Source organism: Cetorhinus maximus, chromosome 27 (assembly GCF_964194155.1).
Source record: "Cetorhinus maximus chromosome 27, sCetMax3.hap1.1, whole genome shotgun sequence".
NCBI classification, from domain to species: Eukaryota; Metazoa; Chordata; class Chondrichthyes; order Lamniformes; family Cetorhinidae; genus Cetorhinus; species Cetorhinus maximus.
This window is the reverse complement of record NC_135905.1, coordinates 23,315,475-23,338,200: the sequence shown is the minus strand read 5'-3', so window position 1 is coordinate 23,338,200 and position 22,726 is coordinate 23,315,475. Positions and strand designations below refer to the sequence as shown.

Genomic DNA, 22,726 nt, shown 5'->3' with positions numbered 1-22,726 from the left:
GCAGAGATCTTAATAACCTGGAAAATGAAAACTCTTCGAGTGTTTACACCCTGATATTTTGTTTTGTTTTGTCTCGGCCTGGTGGCTTTTGATGAGTCCTGATGTTACTCAAACCACTGTTGAAGATCTCAGCTTCGGATCTTAGTGCCTGTAATCTAATGAATCAATTCTCTAAATGTCCTGGGGAGTTCAACTGTATGTACATTTCACTCTGAAAGTAAGTTAAATCCCTCTGGCAGTTAGAAATTCAGAGCACTTGAATGTGAGGACTGGACAGAATGAGAGATGGCAGCATCATTGAGATTCCAGTTTTAGACAGCAGAATAGCCAATAAGGGGATCTGCATGAAGGGAATATGATAAGGCTAGAAGCAGCACTGCATGTTAAAGCACGGTGAAGCTCATGGGAGATGTGTGACAGAAGGAAAAGGAATAAAAGATAATGCTTTAGAAATAAAGACTTCATGTCAACAAGCAATTTTTGCAAAACAAAAATCCCCCTGAGTGAATTCCCTTCCACAAAAGGCAGGGACTTCATGTCTATAATTCATAACACGCACACAGCTCGTAAGAGGCTGAGAAGGAGACAATGGGTTCGGCGTAACTTGCCAAAAAATTACTTTTAATTATACAAGTAAACAAACATGGCCTGCTCAGAGCTGCTATATTAAAGCAGGTCTTTTATACTGTTTGCTTCAAATTGATTGAGACTTCAGCAGGATATCATCCAGCCGTAATATTAACGGACAATAATTCTTCATGTGATTTCAGTTAGGCGGGAGACGGGAAGGACTTGACATCTATTACCAGCTGCAGCAGAGAAAGCTTAGGGAGGTTAAGGAATGCAAGTTATTGTTGTTAGAGCGTCCTAGATCTAGAAAGGGGGTAGATGGTGAAAGGTTCTTTGCACTGTAACTTTTTGAAAATAAATATCCACAACCAATTTCTGAATGGGAGGGTTACATTGCAATCGACTGCCCGGAGTGGGAGGAGAAGTTTCTCCGCTCTGTAAAGATTGTAAACTCCTCAGGTACAGCCAATCATCTCTGCTGGGTCGGTAATCATATTTGACCTAAACAGGATAAACAAGTGACAAGGGTATCTGGTAAAACTGTTGGAAGAGTGGGAATCTTCAAGGAGGTTTGGTTTCATTCCCAAACCACAAACCTTATATTCGCCCAATGATGAAACAGGAGGAGGCTGAAGACAAAACCCCTTTCTTGCCTCTGCGCTCAGTACATTCTGAGGCCGTGAAGGCTGCTGGGTGAGATGCAGTTGCCTGCCTCTCAGACAGAGACTGTCTTGAGGTGACACTGGGGTCCGACTGACTCCAATCTGAAATTATGAATGGAACTGCAGCAAAAGAGGACTTCCTATAAGCTCAAACATCATATTTTCTCCAAGTCTATATTTTGTTACAATCCCTGTGAGGGAAACCATAAACCTAAATAACCAAATTTCCTGTATGACACCCTGTAGCTTTCGCTTGAACATTTAAATTAAACATGAATTAACTGGAAAATGATGCTTCAAATAAAAAGGTAAATTTCACTTTAAACAGTTGTAAAGAACATATCTTTTTTATTTCTGTTGGACTGTGGATTAAAATGATAATGGCTGCAGTTTGAAGGACATGTCTACTGGAACAGTGTGAGGTATATATACAATGTTGCTGTCCTGGAACAGAGTGTGCCATGACAGACAGGATGGTGGTGAGGAGGAGTCCGGTCTAATGGGGATTTGCCTGGCAACAGCGTTTAATTGGCTCCTGACCAGGTGACCAGGTTTTGTGTGAGAGCAGCACAGCAGAATATCTCCTAGCCTGAAAGGAAAAAAACCTAAAACCTCTCTCTCCTATGTGTGTAAGATTCCAGTAATTCCACAATATCTCCTCGTATCTCTACAACCTGCTCTCTCTCTGAAAACCCCTGTCAAGAGGCAAAGGGGAAAATCACTGTTAGTGACATTGAAAGGCAAATGCTCAACCAGTGAACTAAAGACTGAAAGTGCTGGAAGACCCACCTCGTGTCATCAACAAAGAGCTGAAAGGAATTTGGAAGACATCGATCAAAATCAACCCATCGAATCCTGTTCTCCGGAATTGGTGCTATTGAACTGTTTTATCCCACCCTTAAAATCCATGGGCAGAATTTTGCCCTCGTCGGGCGGGCGCAGTGGGTGGGCACAGGAGCGGTTGCAAAACCGACTGCCGCCCGCAATCGGGCCATGGCATGGATTTCACACTGGCTGGCCAAGTAACGGTCAGCCAGTGTGAAACGTGCACTGCAGCGCTCAGCGCTGCCAGGGTGGTGGGGGGTGGAGGAGCGTGAGCGCAGAATTGTGCGTATGCGCGGGGTGTGCGCAGGAAAAGCGCCCTCTGTGCCTCGGGGAGCTGAAGATTTTTAACAATAAAAACAAATGAATTAAGAATAACGAAAACATGTCCCCTCAATGTGACTCTGTGACGCTCACCCGATGTCATCGCCCACCATTTTACGCTTGTTCGGGTTGGCCTTGCGCCTGCCCGACAAGCGAAAAATTCTGGCCCATGATTTTGTGTCTTTATGTGTCTTGTATGTGTGTGTGTACAGGGATTTAAGAAGGAGTAGAGTTTAGGGGGTTATGGAGTTAGGAATTAGCAGTTCACATTTCTTTCTTTTGCCGCTGGTTAATGACAGTTTGTCCAATAAACAGTTATTTACTTATTAAGTTTACAAACCTGGTGCCCATATTCTGTTAACCTAAATTAAACAGTTAGGGGAATCGGGGCAATGTGGTGGTCTGGTCACAGTTGTCGCGGCTCAGGGAGCAGTGGGGCTGGATATTACAGCGCACCATCCCCGGTGAGTCGTGACATAGTCGATACAACAAAGTTGCATCTTACACAGCCACGAGCACCTGCTACACTCCCCGTGGGCATGTGGCACCATGTGCAGTTCCACAGGCCTTTAACTCAGCCTCTGGTACGTAGGATCTCTCACTTTCCCACTCAATTGACCCGCCCTCCAGTGGCATTCACCGCTAGCGGTGTTCCATCTGAGGTCTCTGGAGACAGTTGTCACCCCCAACAGTGCACTCTGCAGAGACTCCTTCGCCAGGTTCACCACGGTCTTGATGGCACAGATTCCCCAGAGAATCATTTATCCTACCTCTGTAATAAATCCCATTAAACGATCCGGACAATTGGCAAAACTGAAGCAGCAGCAGCGGCAAAATTGACCAGTTCATGATCTCTGCTCTAACCCTGTCTTCACCTTTTCTTTTTAACAGTATTACACACACAGCTCCTTGTAAATGTGCCTTCTCTGTTCTTCCCCTGCTGCAGCTCTTCTTTTCTCTGTCCTCTCTGTGTCTGGCCACGTGGCTCTTTTGTATGTTAACTTCCCTCCTGTTGGTTCTGCTTCCAGGTCAAGGTCACCTGGACCAGTATTTCTTATTATTCAAGAAAATTATAATTGATGCCTTTAAAATTGATGAAAACTCTTCAAGCTTTTCAAACATCCTTAAAAACAATTACAGGTCCCGCAGACATTTTGAAGAAATTACAAATTTTCCTTTCAGTGCTGCTTCCGGGTCGAATTGTGGTCCACAGGACAGTGGACAGAAAGGAGAGGGAAAAAAGGTGAGAAAAAGAAACTTGGGGAACCTTTCAAAACACAAAGAGGGGGATTTTCACGGGTTTTGAAGGCAGTGTAAGAGGCGGCAATGCAGAGATGCTGAGGGATGGAGCGCCCAGAGTATGGGGGATGGGCACGGGTGTCTCAGGAGAAGGTTGGGGCCGAATAATATGCTTGTGCACCAATGGCGGGTTCCACACCCGGAAGTTGGCCGTGTTCTGACTTCCAGGCCACCACTGTCGGCCCACTGCACCCGATATACGTTAATCCCTGCCAATTAGAGGCAAGGGCAGGTTGTGGACCTTCACCCCGCTCGATGTGTGCCGGAGGGCGGGGTGTCCGATCTCAGAGGCTGTGACCTGGGACAGGATCACGGTCAGCACTTTTTAAAGGGACCCCCGCGCAGGACAGTGTCAGGTGACCCATCAGAGGATCACTCAACGGTACATTATGAAGATTTGTGAATCTTCCAGTCTGGCCAGGTAAATCTATTTAAATTCAAGCTAATCTCTGCCAACCATGTCAATCTTCAAAGGTGGCACATTTTTAAAAAAAAAGTCAGCAAGTCTCCCACTTATTGGCATTGAGCAGTTGTGCGTTCATTACATATTTCCACTCATAGAATGTCTGCACCATCGGAGCGAGGGGAGAGGCATTGTAGACGGGGAAAAGCTGCCCCACAGATTCAGTGAGGCCGGCACCTGGTGCCCTCCTGCGTGCAGCACATGACAGGCAGGGCCCACCTCATGCTGAGACCCGAGCCGTGTGGGAGACCCAGGCTGGACTCCGAGCCGTGTGGGAGGCCCAGGCTGGACTCCGAGCCGTGTGGGAGGCCCAGGCTGGACTCCGAGCCGTGTGGGAGGCCCAGGCTGGACTCCGAGCCGTGTGGGAGGCCCAGGCTGGACTCCGAGCCATGTGGGAGGCCCAGGCTGGACTCCGAGCCGTGTGGGAGGCCCAGGCTGGACTCCGAGCCGTGTGGGAGGCCCAGGCTGGACTCCGAGCCGTGTGGGAGGCCCAGGCTGGACTCCGAGCCGTGTGGGAGGCCCAGGCTGGACTCCGAGCCGTGTGGGAGGCCCAGGCTGGACTCCGAGCCGTGTGGGAGGCCCAGGCTGGACTCCGAGCCGTGTGGGAGGCCCAGGCTGGACTCCGAGCCGTGTGGGAGGCCCAGGCTGGACTCCGAGCCGTGTGGGAGGCCCAGGCTGGACTCCGAGCCGTGTGGGAGGCCCAGGCTGGACTCCGAGCCGTGTGGGAGGCCCAGGCTGGACTCCGAGCCGTGTGGGAGGCCCAGGCTGGACTCCGAGCCGTGTGGGAGGCCCAGGCTGGACTCCGAGCCGTGTGGGAGGCCCAGGCTGGACTCCGAGCCGTGTGGGAGGCCCAGGCTGGACTCCGAGCCGTGTGGGAGGCCCAGGCTGGACTCCGAGCCGTGTGGGAGGAGGTGGCTGACGTGGTGAGGAAGACTTGGTGCCGGGGCCACAAAAGGCTCAACTGCCTCACGAGGCTGGCCAGGGTGAGTGTGGCACCAGTTTGAGCAATCTGGGGGCCCATGGGATACAGGTCTCACTAGCGAAGGCAGGAGGTAATTGAGGTTGGCTGCTCCTCAAAGGCTGCATGAACCCACAAGGACGCAGCTGTCCGAGACCATGCCTTTGTACATGTCAGGCAATGGTCCAGTTATACGGTGGGAGGTTGGCAGGATGACCTTATGGCACGAGCGTAGGCTTCAGTTGGGCAAGCACTGGTCTGATACAGGGCTTGGGGCATCACATTTGCTAGTATTTCATTTTTGATTAAAACCCAGTGTCAAATCTCTTCAGGGGAAGCGAGCTTCCAATGCCCACGAGAGACCCGTACAGACGGTGGTCTTACCCAACATGGAAACCTTGGCTCCTTTACGAGGGGTAAGTGCTGGCCCTGCCGGGGCCTGACTCATCCAGGAGAAGAGGCAGCGGCAGAATTGGAGGGAGGCCTGGCTCTGGGGAGAAGGGCCAAATTCCCCAGACTGGCTGAGAAGAGGAGGTGGAGGTTAGGAATTATGTAATGTGTCTGATAAATATAGTTCACACATTGGAACCTTGACAAGCTTCAGATCATCATTCAAAGGTTCATCGTGTCTGCAGAGTTCATTCACTCATGTCGGATGGTGAAATGGTTTACGTGCATTGTGTGATGGAGCTGATTTGTCAAGTGATTAGATTCCAGGCTACCTCCGGACTGGTTTCCCTCTGTTACAGGAGAAGCCTCTTCAGTGCAGGCTGCACCAGAGGCCTCCAGCAACACCCCTCCTCCCCCTCCTCCATTCCTCCTCCTCCTCCTCCTCCTCCCCCTCTCCCTCCTCCTCCTCCTCCCCTCCCCCCTCCTCCTCCTCCTCCGAGGAACCCTTGGAGGGAGCAGTGTCACATCCTCCCTCTGCAGTTGGCACTGTCACAGATACTGGCGCTCAGGCAGGGTTCTGAGCTTCGGACGGGGATCACGCACACACTGGTGATGCCACCTGACATTCGCACCAGTAGCTGCCGGAAGGTGTGGTAGGGCAGGCCTTGGGCAGTTGGAGGAGTGTCCGGGGTGTTCCAGAGGCTGATTCTGAGCAGGATGATGAGTTTCTGGGGTCGTCTGTAAGGCGGCAGGTGCTGGATGTTCACAGCGAGGTCCGTGAAGATTTGGCGGGTATACCAGCAGGGTTGTGCGCTCTGGCCCAGACTGCGGAGGTGTCCATCCAGGCGATGAGCGCTGCAATCACCCACTCTACCAAGCTTCCCCCATGGACAGACTGGCAACTGTCTGGGAGAGGCAAACCATGTGCACTGCAGACGCAATCGTCAGGATGCGCTCTGACCCGCGCACCCATTGCCCTGGCTCTGACCTCAGGGGCACAGACCCAGGGCGACAGGGGAACTGGTAGCTTGGTGGCCCGCCCAGCTCCTGGGACCTCACGGGTTGTCAGGGAGGGTCAGCCGGTCCGAATGACGGGGGATGAGCAGCAGCCGCCTTCATCTGGAAGTTCCTCTCATGGCACTTCTGATGGGGCAGCATCTCCTCCGTCCATCAGCCAATGACACAGGCCTCGGCCGTTGCTACGGTGACTGAATGCTCACGTGCATCTCAGGAAGAGTCTCCTGGAGTGGCCGGCTGCTCAAGGCCACAGTCACACAGAGGACGCCCGTCAAAGTCATCCAGGGCCAGGGAGGTGGCAGATCAGACGCCTCTCTCCAGCGTAGCCACAAGCGAGGGGGCAGCATTGTGCCAGAGCACTCCTAGGCATGGTAGTTAATATCCACATTAGTCACAAAGGTGGGCACATGGGTGAGGGTATTATCTATTGATGCTGTTCTGCCTGGAAAGCCTATGGATAAACACCAAACTCACATTCCCTCATGCTGCTGTTCTTATTGATGCTGTGCCTGGTGTTTGGAGGGAAGAAATCAAAGGTTGAGAGAAGGTAGGAGGAATCGAGTGGGGTGATGGAGAGGGTTTGGATATAAGGGCTACAGGACTCTCATTGCAACTGGGGAAATGAGGGGTGATATTTCACTAAACCCCACCTGTTTGTAAGAAGCTGGATAGCCCTCGGAAGTTGGATGAGGACCACCTGTGAGCATCAGTGATGTCACAGTCGCCCTGGAAACTCTGAATCTTCTTCTGCACTGGGTCTCACTCCATTGCAGGGTAACTAAATCATTGCCTGTATACCCTTGGCGCGTATAAATCACTCTGTGCCCTTTGCTGAGGATTTCTGGCTTCCATCTGACCCTCAGGGTCTGGCTCTCCTCTGTACCCTTTGTGAGGAACCCCAGCATCCTGAGCGTCCCTGTGATCCCTTCTCCTCCTCCTCCTCCTGATACTTCTCTCCTCACTGGAGGTTGTGTCTCCAACTGAGACCCCAATCCCATCTTCCTCAGAGGCTTTTCACCCCTCACCCCGGGGCAAAGGACAGGAAAACGTTCAATCAAGGGAGCCCTCTGAGCCAGAGAAGAGTTCTCCCAATAAAAAAAAAAGATCCAAAAGGTTCCTCTGCCCAAACTACTCAAATGAGCAGTTCCTACAGTCGGTGGAGTTTGATCAGTGAAGCTGACTCTGGTCTCAGTTGCAGTTTTAAAACCCACCCAGACCTATGAAAAAATGGACTCCCCACCTGTCGTGAATCTCACCCTGAAGGCGTATTATTGCCTCCTGAAAGTATTATGGCAGTGAGATGGGTAGTTAATTACTTTAATTGGGTTTTCAATTGCTATTTGAATAACGCGGGCGGGTTCCCAACTTTTTGACCCCATCCGCTTATCATATTATCGGTAAAATGCATGATGGTGTCATAAACAGTGCCCGACGTCATCGCGCCCATAATATGCTCTGCAAAGTGGCAAACTGTCCCGATCTGGGAGTGTATTATTCAGGCCCTGGTGTGGACAGTAGCAGCAATAGATAGCTGGAACTGACCACAGAGGCAAGGACCATTTGAGGTCATTGAAGTCAATCCTCTGAGCTATGGGATGATCTAGAGTTCAGCAAAGATAGGCATATAGGGATCTGGGTGAACACAACTGAAGCACCAAACAAATTTGGGTGAGATTCTCCCAAAGTGAAGAAAAGTGGTGGTAAGAACATAATAAAGGACATAATCAGGAGAGGGCTTTGTGTACCCTGGAGTCTGCTCTACTATTCAATAAATTCATGGTTGATCTTCTACTTCCACGCCAGCACCCTGCTCTATGCTCATATCCATTGCTTCCCTTAGTGCTCAAAGATCTATCGATCTCAGGGTGGAATATACTCATTGACTGAGCATTCAAGCCCTCCTAGATAGAGAATTCTAGGGATTCACAACCGTCTGAATGAAGAAATTTCTCTTTATCTCAGTCCTAAATGGTCGACCCCGTTTCCTGAGACTGTGATCCCTGGTTATAGACTCTCCAGTCAGGGGAATCGGCCTCTCAATGGTTACCTCCTCAAGCCCTGTAAGAATTTTCTCCATTTGACTGAGATCACCTCTCATTCTACTGAACACCAGAGAATATAAATGCATTCTACTCAATCTCTCCTTGTAGGGCAATCCCCTCATCCCAGGAATTAATCTTTGTTGCGCTTATCTAAGGCAATTATATCCTTCCTTAGGTAAGGAAATCAAAATTGTACTCAGCACTTCAGGTCTGGTCTCACCGAAGCTCTATATAATTGCAGTCAGACTTCCTTAGTCTTGATCTCCATCCTCTTGTAACAAAGGCTAGCATATAAATTCCTAATTGCTGGGTGTTACCTGCATGTTGATTTTCTGTGATCCATGTATAAGAACACCCAAATCCCTCTAACTACCAGCATCCCGGCAATATCCTAAACTCATCCTGTACTTCAAGTTTAAGACTGATATTAAGCCAATATGTTGGGCCCGTGCAGTACATAATAACCAACTGTTCCAGCAAACAATTAAATCAAAAGCCGACCCAGGGCCAAGGATGCAACTGCTCATCTCGATGATCTTTCTCAGGCCAAATGCCAACACTGACCCAAATAAATCAGTGACACTTAACTCTTTGACATCAGAGCCATTCATTATCCAGTGATGGGTTGAGTCACATCCTGTCATAGACACAGTAAAAGATTGCTCACCTGTTTCCATGCAAAGTAGAAGTATATGAATTATTTATCAGCTGCTATAAATCCCAGGTTGTAATATCGCATCCTTGGGTAGTTTACTGTCCAGAGCGAAAGTTTAAGTTATCACTTCACATTAGACAGTCCTTCCTCAACCCCTGAATGCCACAGTGTCTTGGAGGTCAGATATACTGCTTGGGTAAGATAGGGCTACCTTTTGCCAGCTGGTGTGTTTCTGGCGTGGGGGGGGGCATGTAAAATAGGGCCAGGTGCCCACCCACCCCCGAGCTCAGGTGCTGAATTAAGCAGCCCACCCGCTATATTTAAACAGGTAATCAGGGTGAATTAGGCTTGTTGCCGAGCTAACTGACTCTGACAATTCGCTGCCCAGGCCAGCAAACGTTTGGTACGAGCAGTCAGACAGGAGCACACAGCCCGATTTACTTAACTACATTCATCGAAGGGCGGGAAGGAAGGACGAGGGTTCAATCTTCAGGGGGCTGGTCTCTGTGGATCGGTGGGGAGGTGGGAGTGGGGCATTGCAGCTAAGCTGGAACTCCACCCCTTTCTTCCTACCCGTCCGTGACCTTAAACCCAAACCCGCCCCCTGACTTGCCAAAACCCTCCCGTGCCCAAGACCCCGGACATACTGGCTTCGGGGGGTCCATTGGGACCTTCTTCCTCCTCCCCCTCTTCTTGCCGTCTCAGCAGTGGCCACTCTTGGCGCTTGAGGGACTGATGGAGCTGCCGGCCAATCAGATTGGCCAGAGAGGGGCAGAAGACCCACTTGGCCCTTGTTTGGCCCTTGTTATGGTCACAGGGTGGGCGGGTGTGAAGTGGGTCAGCTCCACGCTGACTTTGATTCCGGGGCTGGGGGGCAAGTCATTCACTCCCTCCCCGTACTATTCAGCTCATAGTCTCTGCCTTTGCTACAAAACAGCCCACGGTCCAAACAGCCCAATGTCCAAACAGCCCAATGTCCAAACAGCCCACGGTCCAAACAGCCCAATGTCCAAACAGCCCAATGTCCAAACAGCCCAATGTCCAAACAGCCCACGGTCCAAACAGCCCAATGTCCAAACAGCCCACGGTCCAAACAGCCCAATGTCCAAACAGCCCAATGTCCAAACAGCCCACGGTCCAAACAGCCCAATGTCCAAACAGCCCAATGTCCAAACAGCCCACGGTCCAAACAGCCCAATGTCCAAACAGCCCACGGTCCAAACAGCCCAATGTCCAAACAGCCCACGGTCCAAACAGCCCAATGTCCAAACAGCCCATGACAACAGACAACTCACCGAAACACCAGTGAATCAGACGAAGCTCGCCTATTGCCTACAGTTCCGACAGAGACAAAGCAAAGTCTCTCTGTGATTCATGTAGTTTGAAACCATTTTTGAATCCAAATCCTATTAAAAAAACAATGCTGAAATATTTCTCTATTTGACACAAGATGAAGCCCTGCTTCCACATAGACTCACACTAATCAAGAAATTGGTTCCTGACTGACTTAAAATCCTCTCTCTCAAGAGCTCCGTCTGCGAGAGAGATGAGAATGATCTCTCGCCGGTCTGAGGTGCAATTAAAGCCCAGCCTGATAAATGAAAGGACGCTGGTTTAATCTTCCCAAACCTTAGGTACATCGCAAACCTTTTATCCGGTTTCCTCGATGTAATGTTAATATGGGTTTGAATAAGGAGATATTTCTGCCTGAGGGACAATTCCAGGAACAGCAACGAAGCTGAAGCTAAATTCTGACTTGAACCCTGTGTTGAACATGACAACCAATGATGTTGTGCTTATGCCAATGAAGCTTTTTATCTCACACGTGTTAGACATGAGAACCATCCTTCTTTTGAGATGACTGCCAATATGTCAGACTGATCCTCAAGGACTGGACGTGACAAAGCAACACCACAGCCTGTACTGTGCCCGATAGAAGGAGAAAAGACCACTGTACTTTGTTCCTTCCTGTCGAGAAGCGTACGTTGAAAGTCACTTACTGGATGGAGTTATCCATTCTGGACACGGTCAGAAACGCGGCCAGGTTGGCTGTGTATGAGGAACACACGATCAGTGTAAAGAGCCACCAGCTGCCCATAACAATCCGCATGGCAACTGAGTTCATGGGCGAGTCCCCACCTGCAATCAGGATGAAAGAGGCTTAAAATAGGAAAGGTTGGAATCAACTAATTTCCACTGAAAAAAAAAGGGTTTTAAAAATATCTATTTGTTATTTTGTCAAAATATATCATTTTTGAATGGTTCTAACCAACACTGCTCCTTTCATTAGAAAGAGGTCCTGGAAAGAAAGGTCACATTTAAATCACTGCATAACAGGTTTAACAGGGTAGGGATAGTGGGGGAGATTTGTAATAGATGCTGAAATTACGTCGGGTGTAAAATGGATGGACAAACCCTTGCTGGTCGACGGTAAAAGTGAAAATTCACCCTTTGCGTGCTATTACTGTCCTCCATCAATGTACACTGTTGTGTGCTGTCAGTGTGCAGCATCAGTTGTGATGTTAGGCTTGCATTAATTCAAAGGCAGTTCCATTTAGTGAAACTCAGGACAGTTTTCAAACTGAGAGATGACATGTTGAAAATGAGATGCAGATTGGACTTTTTGGAATAATTTAAAGATATAATTTCTTCAGTTGTGAAACTTGTAGCCATATTCACGACACACAAATTGGATACATTACCAAGATTATATCTAATTTACATCTACTAATTAAAATAATTATAAAATAGACTTTCCTTTACAACTCAAATCGGGCAGATCAATTTTTGTAAAAATTACTTTCATTATGTTAATAAGGATACATTAATGCAAATTAATGTTAGAATCTTCCTGTCCCTGCCTTGGGATTGCAAAGTGGAACAGCTCCTGGTTTCTCTGTCCCTACGATTAAACATGCCCGGCAAAGAGGACATCATTCATCTGAAAACCTTAAAAAAAAGTTATAGCCCATGGGTTTGTGGAGAAGGACTTATTCACCCAAGGAGCGAGTTCCCATGACCCACCATTGATTCTTCCATCACTGACTGAGAGAAGGATTGGGATCAGTCTGACCCAACGGGTTTACTAAACATGGGGCATGGGTCACAATTTCGGACTTATTCAGCGTGAGACTTAACGTCACTCCTGTTACCACTGAAGATGCCTTGGGGTTCAGTGGGCAGGTTCCCCCCCCCCCAAGATGTGTGTCATCTTCAAAAAGAAGAAATGAAGAATGCCACAGTCCTCATTTTACTTTAGAATCATCGAAACCTACAGCGCTAAAGGACGCCCATCATGATTGTGCTGGCTCTTTGAAAGAGCCATCGTGCTTAGTCCCACTTCCCTGCTTTTTGGTTGTGGTCATGTAGGTTCCTCACCCACAAGTACCTCCCCAACTCCCTTCTCAAACGATTGATCGCATCAGTTTCAGGTTGAGTGTTCCAGATCCTGACAACTCTCTGAGTGAAAACATTCCTCCTGATCTTGCCTCTAAACCTTTTACCAATGGTTTTAAATCTATGACCTCAGGTTAGTGACCCACTTGCCAGGGGGGGGGAACAGCCCTTCCTCTATCTACTCTACCAGAACTCCATCAAAACTTACACCATTAAAGATTTTGAGAGTCAGCCTAAATGGTCTGGTGTACAAATGTTACCACCACGAACATGATGGGTTGAATGACCTCCTTTCATGCTCTGAATTTCCATGATTCTATGTCACAAGTACAAGTTCCACTAGCCCCTCAATGGCTTGTTCCCATCTCTATGAATCCCAATAAACTCATGAACACTAACAGTTAAAGCCCAGCAGAGAAAGTCATGTTTTGTGGAGCCGATCGGTTTAATGTTGCCATGTGCAGCACATGTGACAGTCTCCTGCTTTCCTGTTTGGTTTTCTGCCAATGGAAAGGGACCTCTCATTCGCTGCTGGGCTCACTCAGCATGATCGGGTAGGATTCAAATACTTAGGGCACTGCTTTCAAATCTGGAGAGGGCAGATTTTCAACACTCCTGCAAACTCTTAAATAAAAGATTTGTTTTGGGTGAGCAACAAAGCGAGATTTGGAATGAACAGTCGGCTTCTAAATTTATGCCATGTATTCACCCATAAATTAATTGATAGTTGAAAGAGCAGATGAAGAAAGCTGGCAGTCCTGGGAAACTATTCTGTTCCTTGGTAACTGAAGCTTGATGCAAATAAAGTGATCTGGGATGGCTGCCTGCCAATCTTGGTTGTTTGCCATTTGCTGATGATATGACTGAGAGTTCAGTAAACGGGGAAGAAGTAAATTTCCTGTTCCTCTTGGCCCAAGAATTCATCTGACTTCTACTTGGTTACAATACTTCCAATTGCGTCTTCCAACGTAAGTGTGAGATGAGAGTCTTTGTTCAATTTCTTGGTCTACGTAAAAGTCTCCAATAACTCCTTCGACAACACACACCTTGGCTAATTCTACATGAAATTAATAATTAAATTGGCAATATGCTCAATCACAACCAATGTACTAAAGGTTATTCGGGCAAATTTTCTTCTCTGGGTATCCATGCATAAGAACATAAAAACATAAGAAATAGGAGCAGGAGGAAGCCAAATGGCCCCTCTGGTTTTCTCCACCATCCAAAAAGATTGTCACTCATCTTCTATCTCAACTCCGCTTTTCCAACCTAACCCCGTATCCTTTGATTCCCTTAATAACCAAAAATTTATCAACCTCAGTCTCAAATATACTCAAAAACTGAGCACCCACGGCTCTCTGGGGTGCAGAATTCCAAAAATTCACAACCCTTTGAGTGAAGAAATTTCTCCTCATCTCAGTCCCGAATGGCTGACTCCTCATCTGGCAATGGACCACTGTAATCTCCACTTCATTCTTAGTTTGGCTAGGCTTCTCCCTACCTGGAGTTTTGGCAGCTGAGGCAGTCAGGAGCCTCATACATGCATGTAAACTGGTGCTCTATTCGGTCGATAGGACTTGGGCCTGGAAAGAATTGGGGCCCGAAGCAGATTCAGTGACAGCAATAACCTGAACGCAGGCCTCACTTTGTTGGGAGAGGAGGAGCAGAGGAAGTGCATGTCATCCCTGTCCAGAACACACTCCCATGTCCTGAACCTCTGATCACTCTGGAGCTCCCATTACCCACCCCGCATTTATCTTGAGCCCAACAAGATGCTCTGCTTTCCGCCATTACTATTTCGGTTAGGGACTCAGCCAGCAGCAGGTTAATGAAAAGCTTTCAGGGCTATGGGGAAAGAGCAGGGGAAGTGGCACTCAGTGAATTGATCTTACAGAGAGCTGGCACAGCCACGAAGGGCTGAATGGCCTCCTTCTGTGCTGTAACCATTCTGTAATTCTAACAAGGGCCAGCCAATAAATTGGGCCGGGCAATCAACTCCCCATTCCCCCTCCCTTCTCCCTGCACCACCCCTCTCCTCCCAACCTCCAGCCTCCTCAGTGGGCTCCTTTCCCCATATATGCAACCATCATCCCCACCGTAAACCACCATCCCCACTCTCCATCCTATGTACAGCATGGTCCCCAAATGACCTGCTCATGTACATTTCATTCTGTCATTCCCCATGGATGCTATGTTACTCTACGGTCATATTTCCCTGTCACATTGCGACGTTGTAATGTTGTGATCTACCTTGTTGGACGAACGCTCCATACACAAGCCAGATGGCACTGTGTAAAGTGCCAGAGGTGGAAGGAGGGGTCTGAGGGTGTGTTGGGGTCTGTGTCCGCACCAATTGCACCCGATTGAGCACAAAGATTAGGACTCCCACCAGTGGGATGGCAGCAGCAATGCAGGCCCACACGGCCAGGTCAAAGGGAGCAAAGATCGAGAAGATGTTAATCTTTTCCTCCGGTTTTTTCAGAAGGATTCCAACGGAATAATCCATGTAGCGCTTGCTGAAATCCACAACACTTTCTCTCTCAGGAGTGATGGTTATTGCCGAGATTGCAATGTCTGCTTTCTGTAAACAAGAAAACAAGCATGGGTTACCATCGTTATATCAGGAACGGACGACCTGGGCCTCCCCACTCCCAGCCACTGTGCTCTTTTCTTTTATCTCTATTGCCCTTCCTTTCTCCTTAAATACCGTCCATTCCAGAGTCTACCTCCCATTTTAAACATCTCAGTTGATTTACCATCTATCTCCTTCTGGGAAAGTGTGTTCCACATTCTCACAATCTTATGTTCTGAGCTGGGCTGCTTTAGTTCAAATTATAAGTTGACGTCTCCTTGTTCTGGATTCCATACTAGGGTGAAAGGTCATTCTGTAACTACCTTATCAACTCCTTTCATCATTTTAAACATCTCCAGCTGCTCAGCCTTCAACTTCCTCACTTTTAGAGTACGTACCCCACATCGTTCTCTCACTTCTGAAACTTATGGGCTTATTGAGGTAGAACCACAATAGTTTTTTTTTATTCATTCACGGGATGTGGGCTTCGCTGGCTGGGCCAGCATTTATTGCCCATCCCTCATTGCCCTTGAGAAGGTGGTGGTTAAGCTGTCTTCTTGAACCGCTGCAGTCCGTGTGGTGTAGGTACACCCACAGTGCTGCTAGGAAGGGAGTTCCTGGATTTTGACCCAGCAACAGTTGAAATACCATCTCAGGGTAAAGCCTGGATGAGAATGCCCACTACACATCACTATCAGATGAAGGATCACCAGCCTTAAATGTTGGACCAGATCTTCCAATGTCAACTTCTGAAACTTATGGGCTTATTGAGGTAGAACCACAATAGTTTTTTTTATTCATTCATGGGATGTGGGCATCCCTGGCTAGGCCAGCATTTATTGCCCATCCCTAATTGCCCTTGGTCAGAGGGCATTGAAGAGTCAACCACACCTGTCAATGAAAAGTCCAACTCTTGTGTGTTTGTTGCTCATCTGGTTTCTTTCCGGAGTTTTCTTTTCTCGATCTCATTGTTACACAACACTGCAACTACTCCATGTTTGCACATTCAAGACTGACAGACCTGCACCAGATCACAAGTCTCACAAATGCACATCCTCCCCTTGAATTACTCTGAAATGCATTTAATAACTCCAGGTAAAGATCTATTACCAAGATGGTTAAGTGAAGGACTGAGTAGCCTCCATCTCTGCTGAAATCTCTATGATTTTGGGACTGGTGTTATGTTGGCAAACATGGCAACTGTTTTGGATATAAAATGATCCCAAGAACTACAATGAAACGAATGAGTAGTTTATTTATTTTTGGTCATATTGACCAGAGGAGCAACTTATGGAGGGATAACTTTCTGTTCTTCTTCGAAAACATCTTTCACGTGATCCAATAGAGTGTGGTTAATATGAAGTAAGATTGGATTTTTCAGTAAATTCCATCAGTATTGCCCCTGCGACAGTGCAGCACTCCCTCAGGACTGACCCTCTCACAGTGCAGCACTCCCTCAGTACTTCCCCCCGACAGTGCAGCACTCCCTCAGGACTGACCCTCCGACAGTGCAGCACTCCCTCAGTACTGCCCCCCGACAGTGCAGCACTCCCTCAGTACTGCCCCCCGACAGTGCAGCACTCCCTCAGGACTGACCCTCTGACAGTGCAGCACTCCCTCAGGACTGACCCTCTCACAGTGCAGCACTCCCTCAGGACTGACCCTCCGACAGTGCAGCACTCCCTCAGTACTGACCCTCTCACAGTGCAGCACTCCCTCAGGACTGACCCTCTCACAGTGCAGCACTCCCTCAGGACTGACCCTCTCACAGTGCAGCACTCCCTCAGGACTGACCCTCCGACAGTGCAGCACTCCCTCAGTACTGACCCTCTCACAGTGCAGCACTCCCTCAGGATTGACCCTCTCACAGTGCAGCACTCCCTCAGGACTGACCCTCTGACAGTGCAGCACTCCCTCAGGACTGACCCTCTCACAGTGCAGCACTCCCTCAGGACTGACCCTCCGACAGTGCAGCACTCCCTCAGGACTGACCCTCTCACAGTGCAGCACTCCCTCAGGACTGACCCTCCGACAGTGCAGCACTCCCTCAGTACTGATGCTCTCACAGTGCAGCACTCCCTCAGGACTGACCCTCTCACAGTGCAGCACTCCCTCAGGACTGACCCTCTCACAGTGCAGCACTCCCTCAGTACTTCCCCCCGACAGTGCAGCACTCCCTCAGGACTGACCCTCCGACAGTGCAGCACTCCCTCAGTACTGCCCCCCGACAGTGCAGCACTCCCTCAGTACTGCCCCCCGACAGTGCAGCACTCCCTCAGGACTGACCCTCTGACAGTGCAGCACTCCCTCAGGACTGACGCTCCGACAGTGCAGCACTCCCTCAGGACTGACCCTCTCACAGTGCAGCACTCCCTCAGGACTGACCCTCTCACAGTGCAGCATTCCCTCAGGACTGACCCCCTCACAGTGCAGCACTCCCTCAGGACTGACCCTCTCACAGTGCAGCACTCCCTCAGGACTGACCCTCCGACAGTGCAGCACTCCCTCAGTACTGACCCTCTCACAGTGCAGCACTCCCTCAGGATTGACCCTCTCACAGTGCAGCACTCCCTCAGGACTGACCCTCTGACAGTGCAGCACTCCCTCAGGACTGACCCTCTCACAGTGCAGCACTCCCTCAGGACTGACCCTCCGACAGTGCAGCACTCCCTCAGTACTGACCCTCTCACAGTGCAGCACTCCCTCAGGATTGACCCTCTCACAGTGCAGCACTCCCTCAGTACTGACCCTCTCACAGTGCAGCACTCCCTCAGGACTGACCCTCTCACAGTGCAGCACTCCCTCAGGACTGACCCTCCGACAGTGCAGCACTCCCTCAGGACTGACCCTCTCACAGTGCAGCACTCCCTCAGTACTGCCCCCCGACAGTGCAGCACTCCCTCAGTACTGACCCTCTCACAGTGCAGCACTCCCTCAACACTGACCTTCCGACAGTGCAGAACCCTCTCGCTGACCCTCTCACAGTGCAGGCTTCCCTCGCTGAACCTCTGGCACTGCAGCACCCCCTCAGTGCTGACTATCTGAAGATGCAGCACTCCTTTTATACTGCACAGAAGTGTTAGCCTGGATTATTGGCTCAGGTCACAGAGTGGGATTTGTCATTACACAAGCAACATGATCCTATCAGACAATTAGTCCAAAGTGAAAATGAAGAGACAAAGTTCAGTCATCAAATTCAGTTTGAGTTAATAAATGAGTGCTTGCCTTGTTTATGAGTTCCCCAATCATTCCATTCCAGGATCCGTTAGGAAGCTGACTGCCGTATTTATGATCCACTGCTTGATAGATCTCATACTTAAATCCAAGGTTCTTTGCCAGGGCATCGAGGACATCGATGGAAAATCCCTTGTAGCGTTTTGGTTGCCCCAAGATGTTTTCAGCTACCATGACAAAGGGGTCCTCCTATGGATAGACGCACAGCTTAGAACCAGGTGGGCACCAAGGCAACAGTGCACATCAATCGCCTCAAACAAGGGCCAGTGTGACACCAGGAGCATGGCCTTCCACACTCATAAAGGATTTGCCAGCAGCACTTGTCAGAGAGGAATTCTGATCATCTGTGCAACCTTCCATGACTGAGTGGTGTCATTAATATTCACTAGCAATAATCTTCATTAACATCTTGCTTCTCTATGTATTTATGCTGCTTTTGAAAAATGTCACACCCAAACAATGAATAATGTCGGAGGTGTGGATGCACTAAACCAGCACCAAGCACGGTCATTAATGTCCTGTCACTCCACTCCATCCACTCCAAACAATTTCTGAAACGGTTTTAAACGGTTAGTGGAGGGGAGGGAAGAAAGCCACAGATTTGGAGAACATTCTTATGTGCCTCAGGAATATTTCAATGTGCCGGGCATGAAGAGAGAATGGAAAATTGCATTTGCCCAATGTTCCTCCTGCCTGTTGAGAGGTGAGGGGGAAATTAAAAAGAGTGAAAGATGCCCAGAGCACAGCAAAAAACAGCTTCTAAAGAAAAAAATGGAATGGTAAGGGGGAGATTCAGAGGGTACTTAATTACCACTAAAAGATTGTCCATTAACAGTGGAGTGAAGGAAATGAGGTTGAGAGGCAGATTGATAATGGACTGTTTGCAAAGCCATTTCAAAGGGGCAGCACAGGCGCGATGGGCCAAATGGCTTCTTAATGTGCTGCATGATTCTGATTTTAGGTGACAACAGGAGAGCGTGGGAGTCCTGGACTGGAGTGAAGAGTTTAATGGGCAGGAGCGAGGGGAGTGACAGGCAGGAGCGAGGGGAGTTTCAGACAGGAGCGAGGGGAGTGACAGGCAGGAGCGAGGGGAGTGACAGGCAGAAGCGAGGGGAGTGACAGACAGGAGTGAGGGGAGTGACAGACAGGAGCGAGGGGAGTGACAGGCAGAAGCGAGGGGAGTGACAGACAGGAGCGAGGGGAGTGACAGACAGGAGCGAGGGGAGTGACAGGAGCGAGGGGAGTGACAGACAGGAGGGAGGGGAGTGACAGGAGCGAGGGGAGTGACAGACAGGAGCGAGGGGAGTGACAGACAGGAGCGAGGGGAGTGACAGACAGGAGCGAGGGGAGTGACAGACAGGAGCAAGGGGAGTGACAGGAGCGAGGGGAGTGACAGACAGGAGCGAGGGGAGTGACAGGCAGGAGCGAGGGGAGTGACAGACAGGAGCGAGGGGAGCGACAGGCAGGAGCGAGGGGAGTGACAGACAGGAGCGAGGGGAGTGACAGACAGGAGCGAGGGGAGTGACAGGAGCGAGGGCAGTGACAGGCAGGAGCGATGGGGAGTTTCAGACAGGAGCGATGGGGAGTTTCAGACAGGAGCGAGGGGAGTGACAGGCAGGAGCGAGGGGAGTGACAGGCAGGAGCGAGGGGAGTGACAGGCAGGAGCGAGGGGAGCGACAGGCAGGAGCGATGAGGAGTTTCAGACAGGAGCGAGGGGAGCGACAGGCAGGAGCGATGGGGAGTTTCAGACAGGAGCGATGGGGAGTTTCAGACAGGAGCGATGGGGAGTTTCAGACAGGAGCGAGGGGAGTGACAGGCAGGAGCGAGGGGAGTGACAGGCAGGAGTGAGGGGAGCGACAGGCAGGAGCGATGAGGAGTTTCAGACAGGAGCGAGGGGAGCGACAGACAGGAGCGAGGGGAGCGACAGGCAGGAGCGAGGGGAGCGACAGGCAGGAGCGAGGGGAGTGACAGGCAGGAGCGAGGGGAGCGACAGGCAGGAGGGAGGGGAGTGACAGGAGCGAGGGGAGTGACAGGAGCGAGGGGAGTGACAGGCAGGAGGGAGGGGAGTGACAGGAGCGAGGGGAGTGACAGGCAGGAGGGAGGGGAGTGACAGGAGCGAGGGGAGTGACAGGCAGGAGCGAGGGGAGTGACAGGCAGGAGTGAGGGGAGTGACGGGCAGGAGCGAGGGGAGCGACAGGAGCGAGGGGAGTGACAGGCAGGAGGGAGGGGAGTGACAGGCAGGAGCGAGGGGAGCGACAGGCAGGAGGGAGGGGAGTGACAGGAGCGAGGGGAGTGACAGGCAGGAGGGAGGGGTGTGACAGGAGCGAGGGGAGTGACAGGCAGGAGGGAGGGGAGTGACAGGAGCGAGGGGAGTGAAAGGCAGGAGCGAGGGGAGCGACAGGCAGGAGCGAGGGGAGTGACAGGCAGGAGCGAGGGGCGTGACAGGCAGGAGCGAGGGGAGTGACAGGCAGGAGCGAGGGGAGTGACAGGCAGGAGCGAGGGGAGTTTCAGACAGGAGCGAGGGGAGTGACAGGCTGGAGCGAGGGGAGTGACAGGCAGGAGCGAGGGGAGTTTCAGACAGGATCGATGGGGAGTTTCAGACAGGAGCGAGGGGAGTGACAGACAGGAGCGAGGGGAGTGACAGGCAGAAGCGAGGGGAGTGACAGACAGGAGCGAGGGGAGTGACAGGCAGAAGCGAGGGGAGTGACAGACAGGAGCGAGGGGAGTGACAGACAGGAGCGAGGGGAGTGACAGGAGCGAGGGGAGTGACAGACAGGAGCAAGGGGAGTGACAGGAGCGAGGGGAGTGACAGACAGGAGCGAGGGGAGTGACAGGCAGGAGCGAGGGGAGTGACAGACAGGAGCGAGGGGAGTGACAGGCAGGAGCGAGGGGAGCGACAGGCAGGAGCGAGGGGAGTGACAGACAGGAGCGAGGGGAGTGACAGACAGGAGCGAGGGGAGTCACAGGAGCGAGGGCAGTGACGGGCAGGAGCGATGGGGAGTTTCAGACAGGAGCGAGGGGAGTGACAGACAGGAGCGAGGGGAGTGACAGGCAGGAGCGAGGTGAGTGACAGGCAGGAGCGAGGGGAGTGACAGGCAGGAGCGATGAGGAGTTTCAGACAGGAGCGAGGGGAGTGACAGGCAGGAGCGAGGGGAGCGACAGGCAGGAGGGAGGGGAGTGACAGGCAGGAGCGAGGGGAGCGACAGGCAGGAGGGAGGGGAGTGACAGGAGTGAGGGGAGTGACGGGCAGGAGCGAGGGGAGCGACAGGCAGGAGGGAGGGGAGTGACAGGGAGCGGGACAGGGAGTGACAGAGGAGGGAGGGAGTGACAGGCAGGAGGGAGGGGAGTGACAGGAGCGAGGGGAGTGACAGGCAGGAGGGAGGGGAGTGACAGGAGTGAGGGGAGTGACGGGCAGGAGCGAGGGGAGCGACAGGCAGGAGGGAGGGGAGTGACAGGAGCGAGGGGAGTGACAGGCAGGAGGGAGGGGTGTGACAGGAGCGAGGGGAGTGACAGGCAGGAGGGAGGGGAGTGACAGGAGCGAGGGGAGTGACAGGCAGGAGCGAGGGGAGTGACAGGCAGGAGCGAGGGGAGCGACAGGCAGGAGGGAGTGGAGTGACAGGCAGGAGCGAGGGGAGTGACAGGCAGGAGCGAGGGGAGTGACAGGCAGGAGCGAGGGGAGTGACAGGCAGGAGCGAGGGGAGTGACAGGCAGGAGCGAGGGGAGTGACAGGCAGGAGCGAGGGGAGTGACAGGCAGGAGCGAGGGGAGTGACAGGCAGGAGCGAGGGGAGTGACAGGCAGGAGCGAGGGGAGTGACAGTAGTGAGCGAGGGGAGCGACAGGCAGGAGCGAGGGGAGTGACAGGCAGGAGCGAGGGGAGTGACAGGCAGGAGCGAGGGGAGTGACAGGCAGGAGCGATGGGGAGTTTCAGACAGGAGCGAGGGGAGCGACAGACAGGAGCGAGGGGAGCGACAGGCAGGAGCGAGGGGAGCGAGAGGCAGGAGCGAGGGGAGTGACAGGCAGGGGGGAGGGGAGTGACAGGAGCGAGGGGAGTGACAGGCAGGAGGGAGGGGAGTGACAGGAGCGAGGGGAGTGACAGGCAGGAGGGAGGGAGTGACAGGAGCGAGGGGAGTGACAGGCAGGAGGGAGGGGAGTGACAGGAGCGAGGGGAGTGACAGGCAGGAGGGAGGGGAGTGACAGGAGCGAGGGGAGTGACAGGAGCGAGGGGAGTGACAGGCAGGAGGGAGGGGAGTGACAGGAGCGAGGGGAGCGACAGGCAGGAGGGAGGGGAGTGACAGGAGCGAGGGGAGTGACAGGCAGGAGGG

The 22,726-nt window shown here is 51.4% G+C and overlaps 1 protein-coding gene across 1 annotated transcript in view; it reads right to left on the bottom strand.

Moving 5' to 3' along the window:
* LOC144668493 (glutamate receptor ionotropic, delta-1-like) overlaps positions 1 to 22,726 on the bottom strand; it is a 69,358-nt gene that overhangs the window by 35,556 nt on the left and 11,076 nt on the right. The window contains exons 2-4 of the mRNA XM_078530523.1: positions 18,396 to 18,593; positions 14,849 to 15,179; positions 11,203 to 11,341 (exon numbers count right to left, since the gene is read on the bottom strand). Of these exons, the coding sequence (XP_078386649.1) occupies positions 11,203 to 11,341; positions 14,849 to 15,179; positions 18,396 to 18,593 (668 nt within the window). The remainder of the gene's footprint in view (positions 1 to 11,202; positions 11,342 to 14,848; positions 15,180 to 18,395; positions 18,594 to 22,726) is intronic.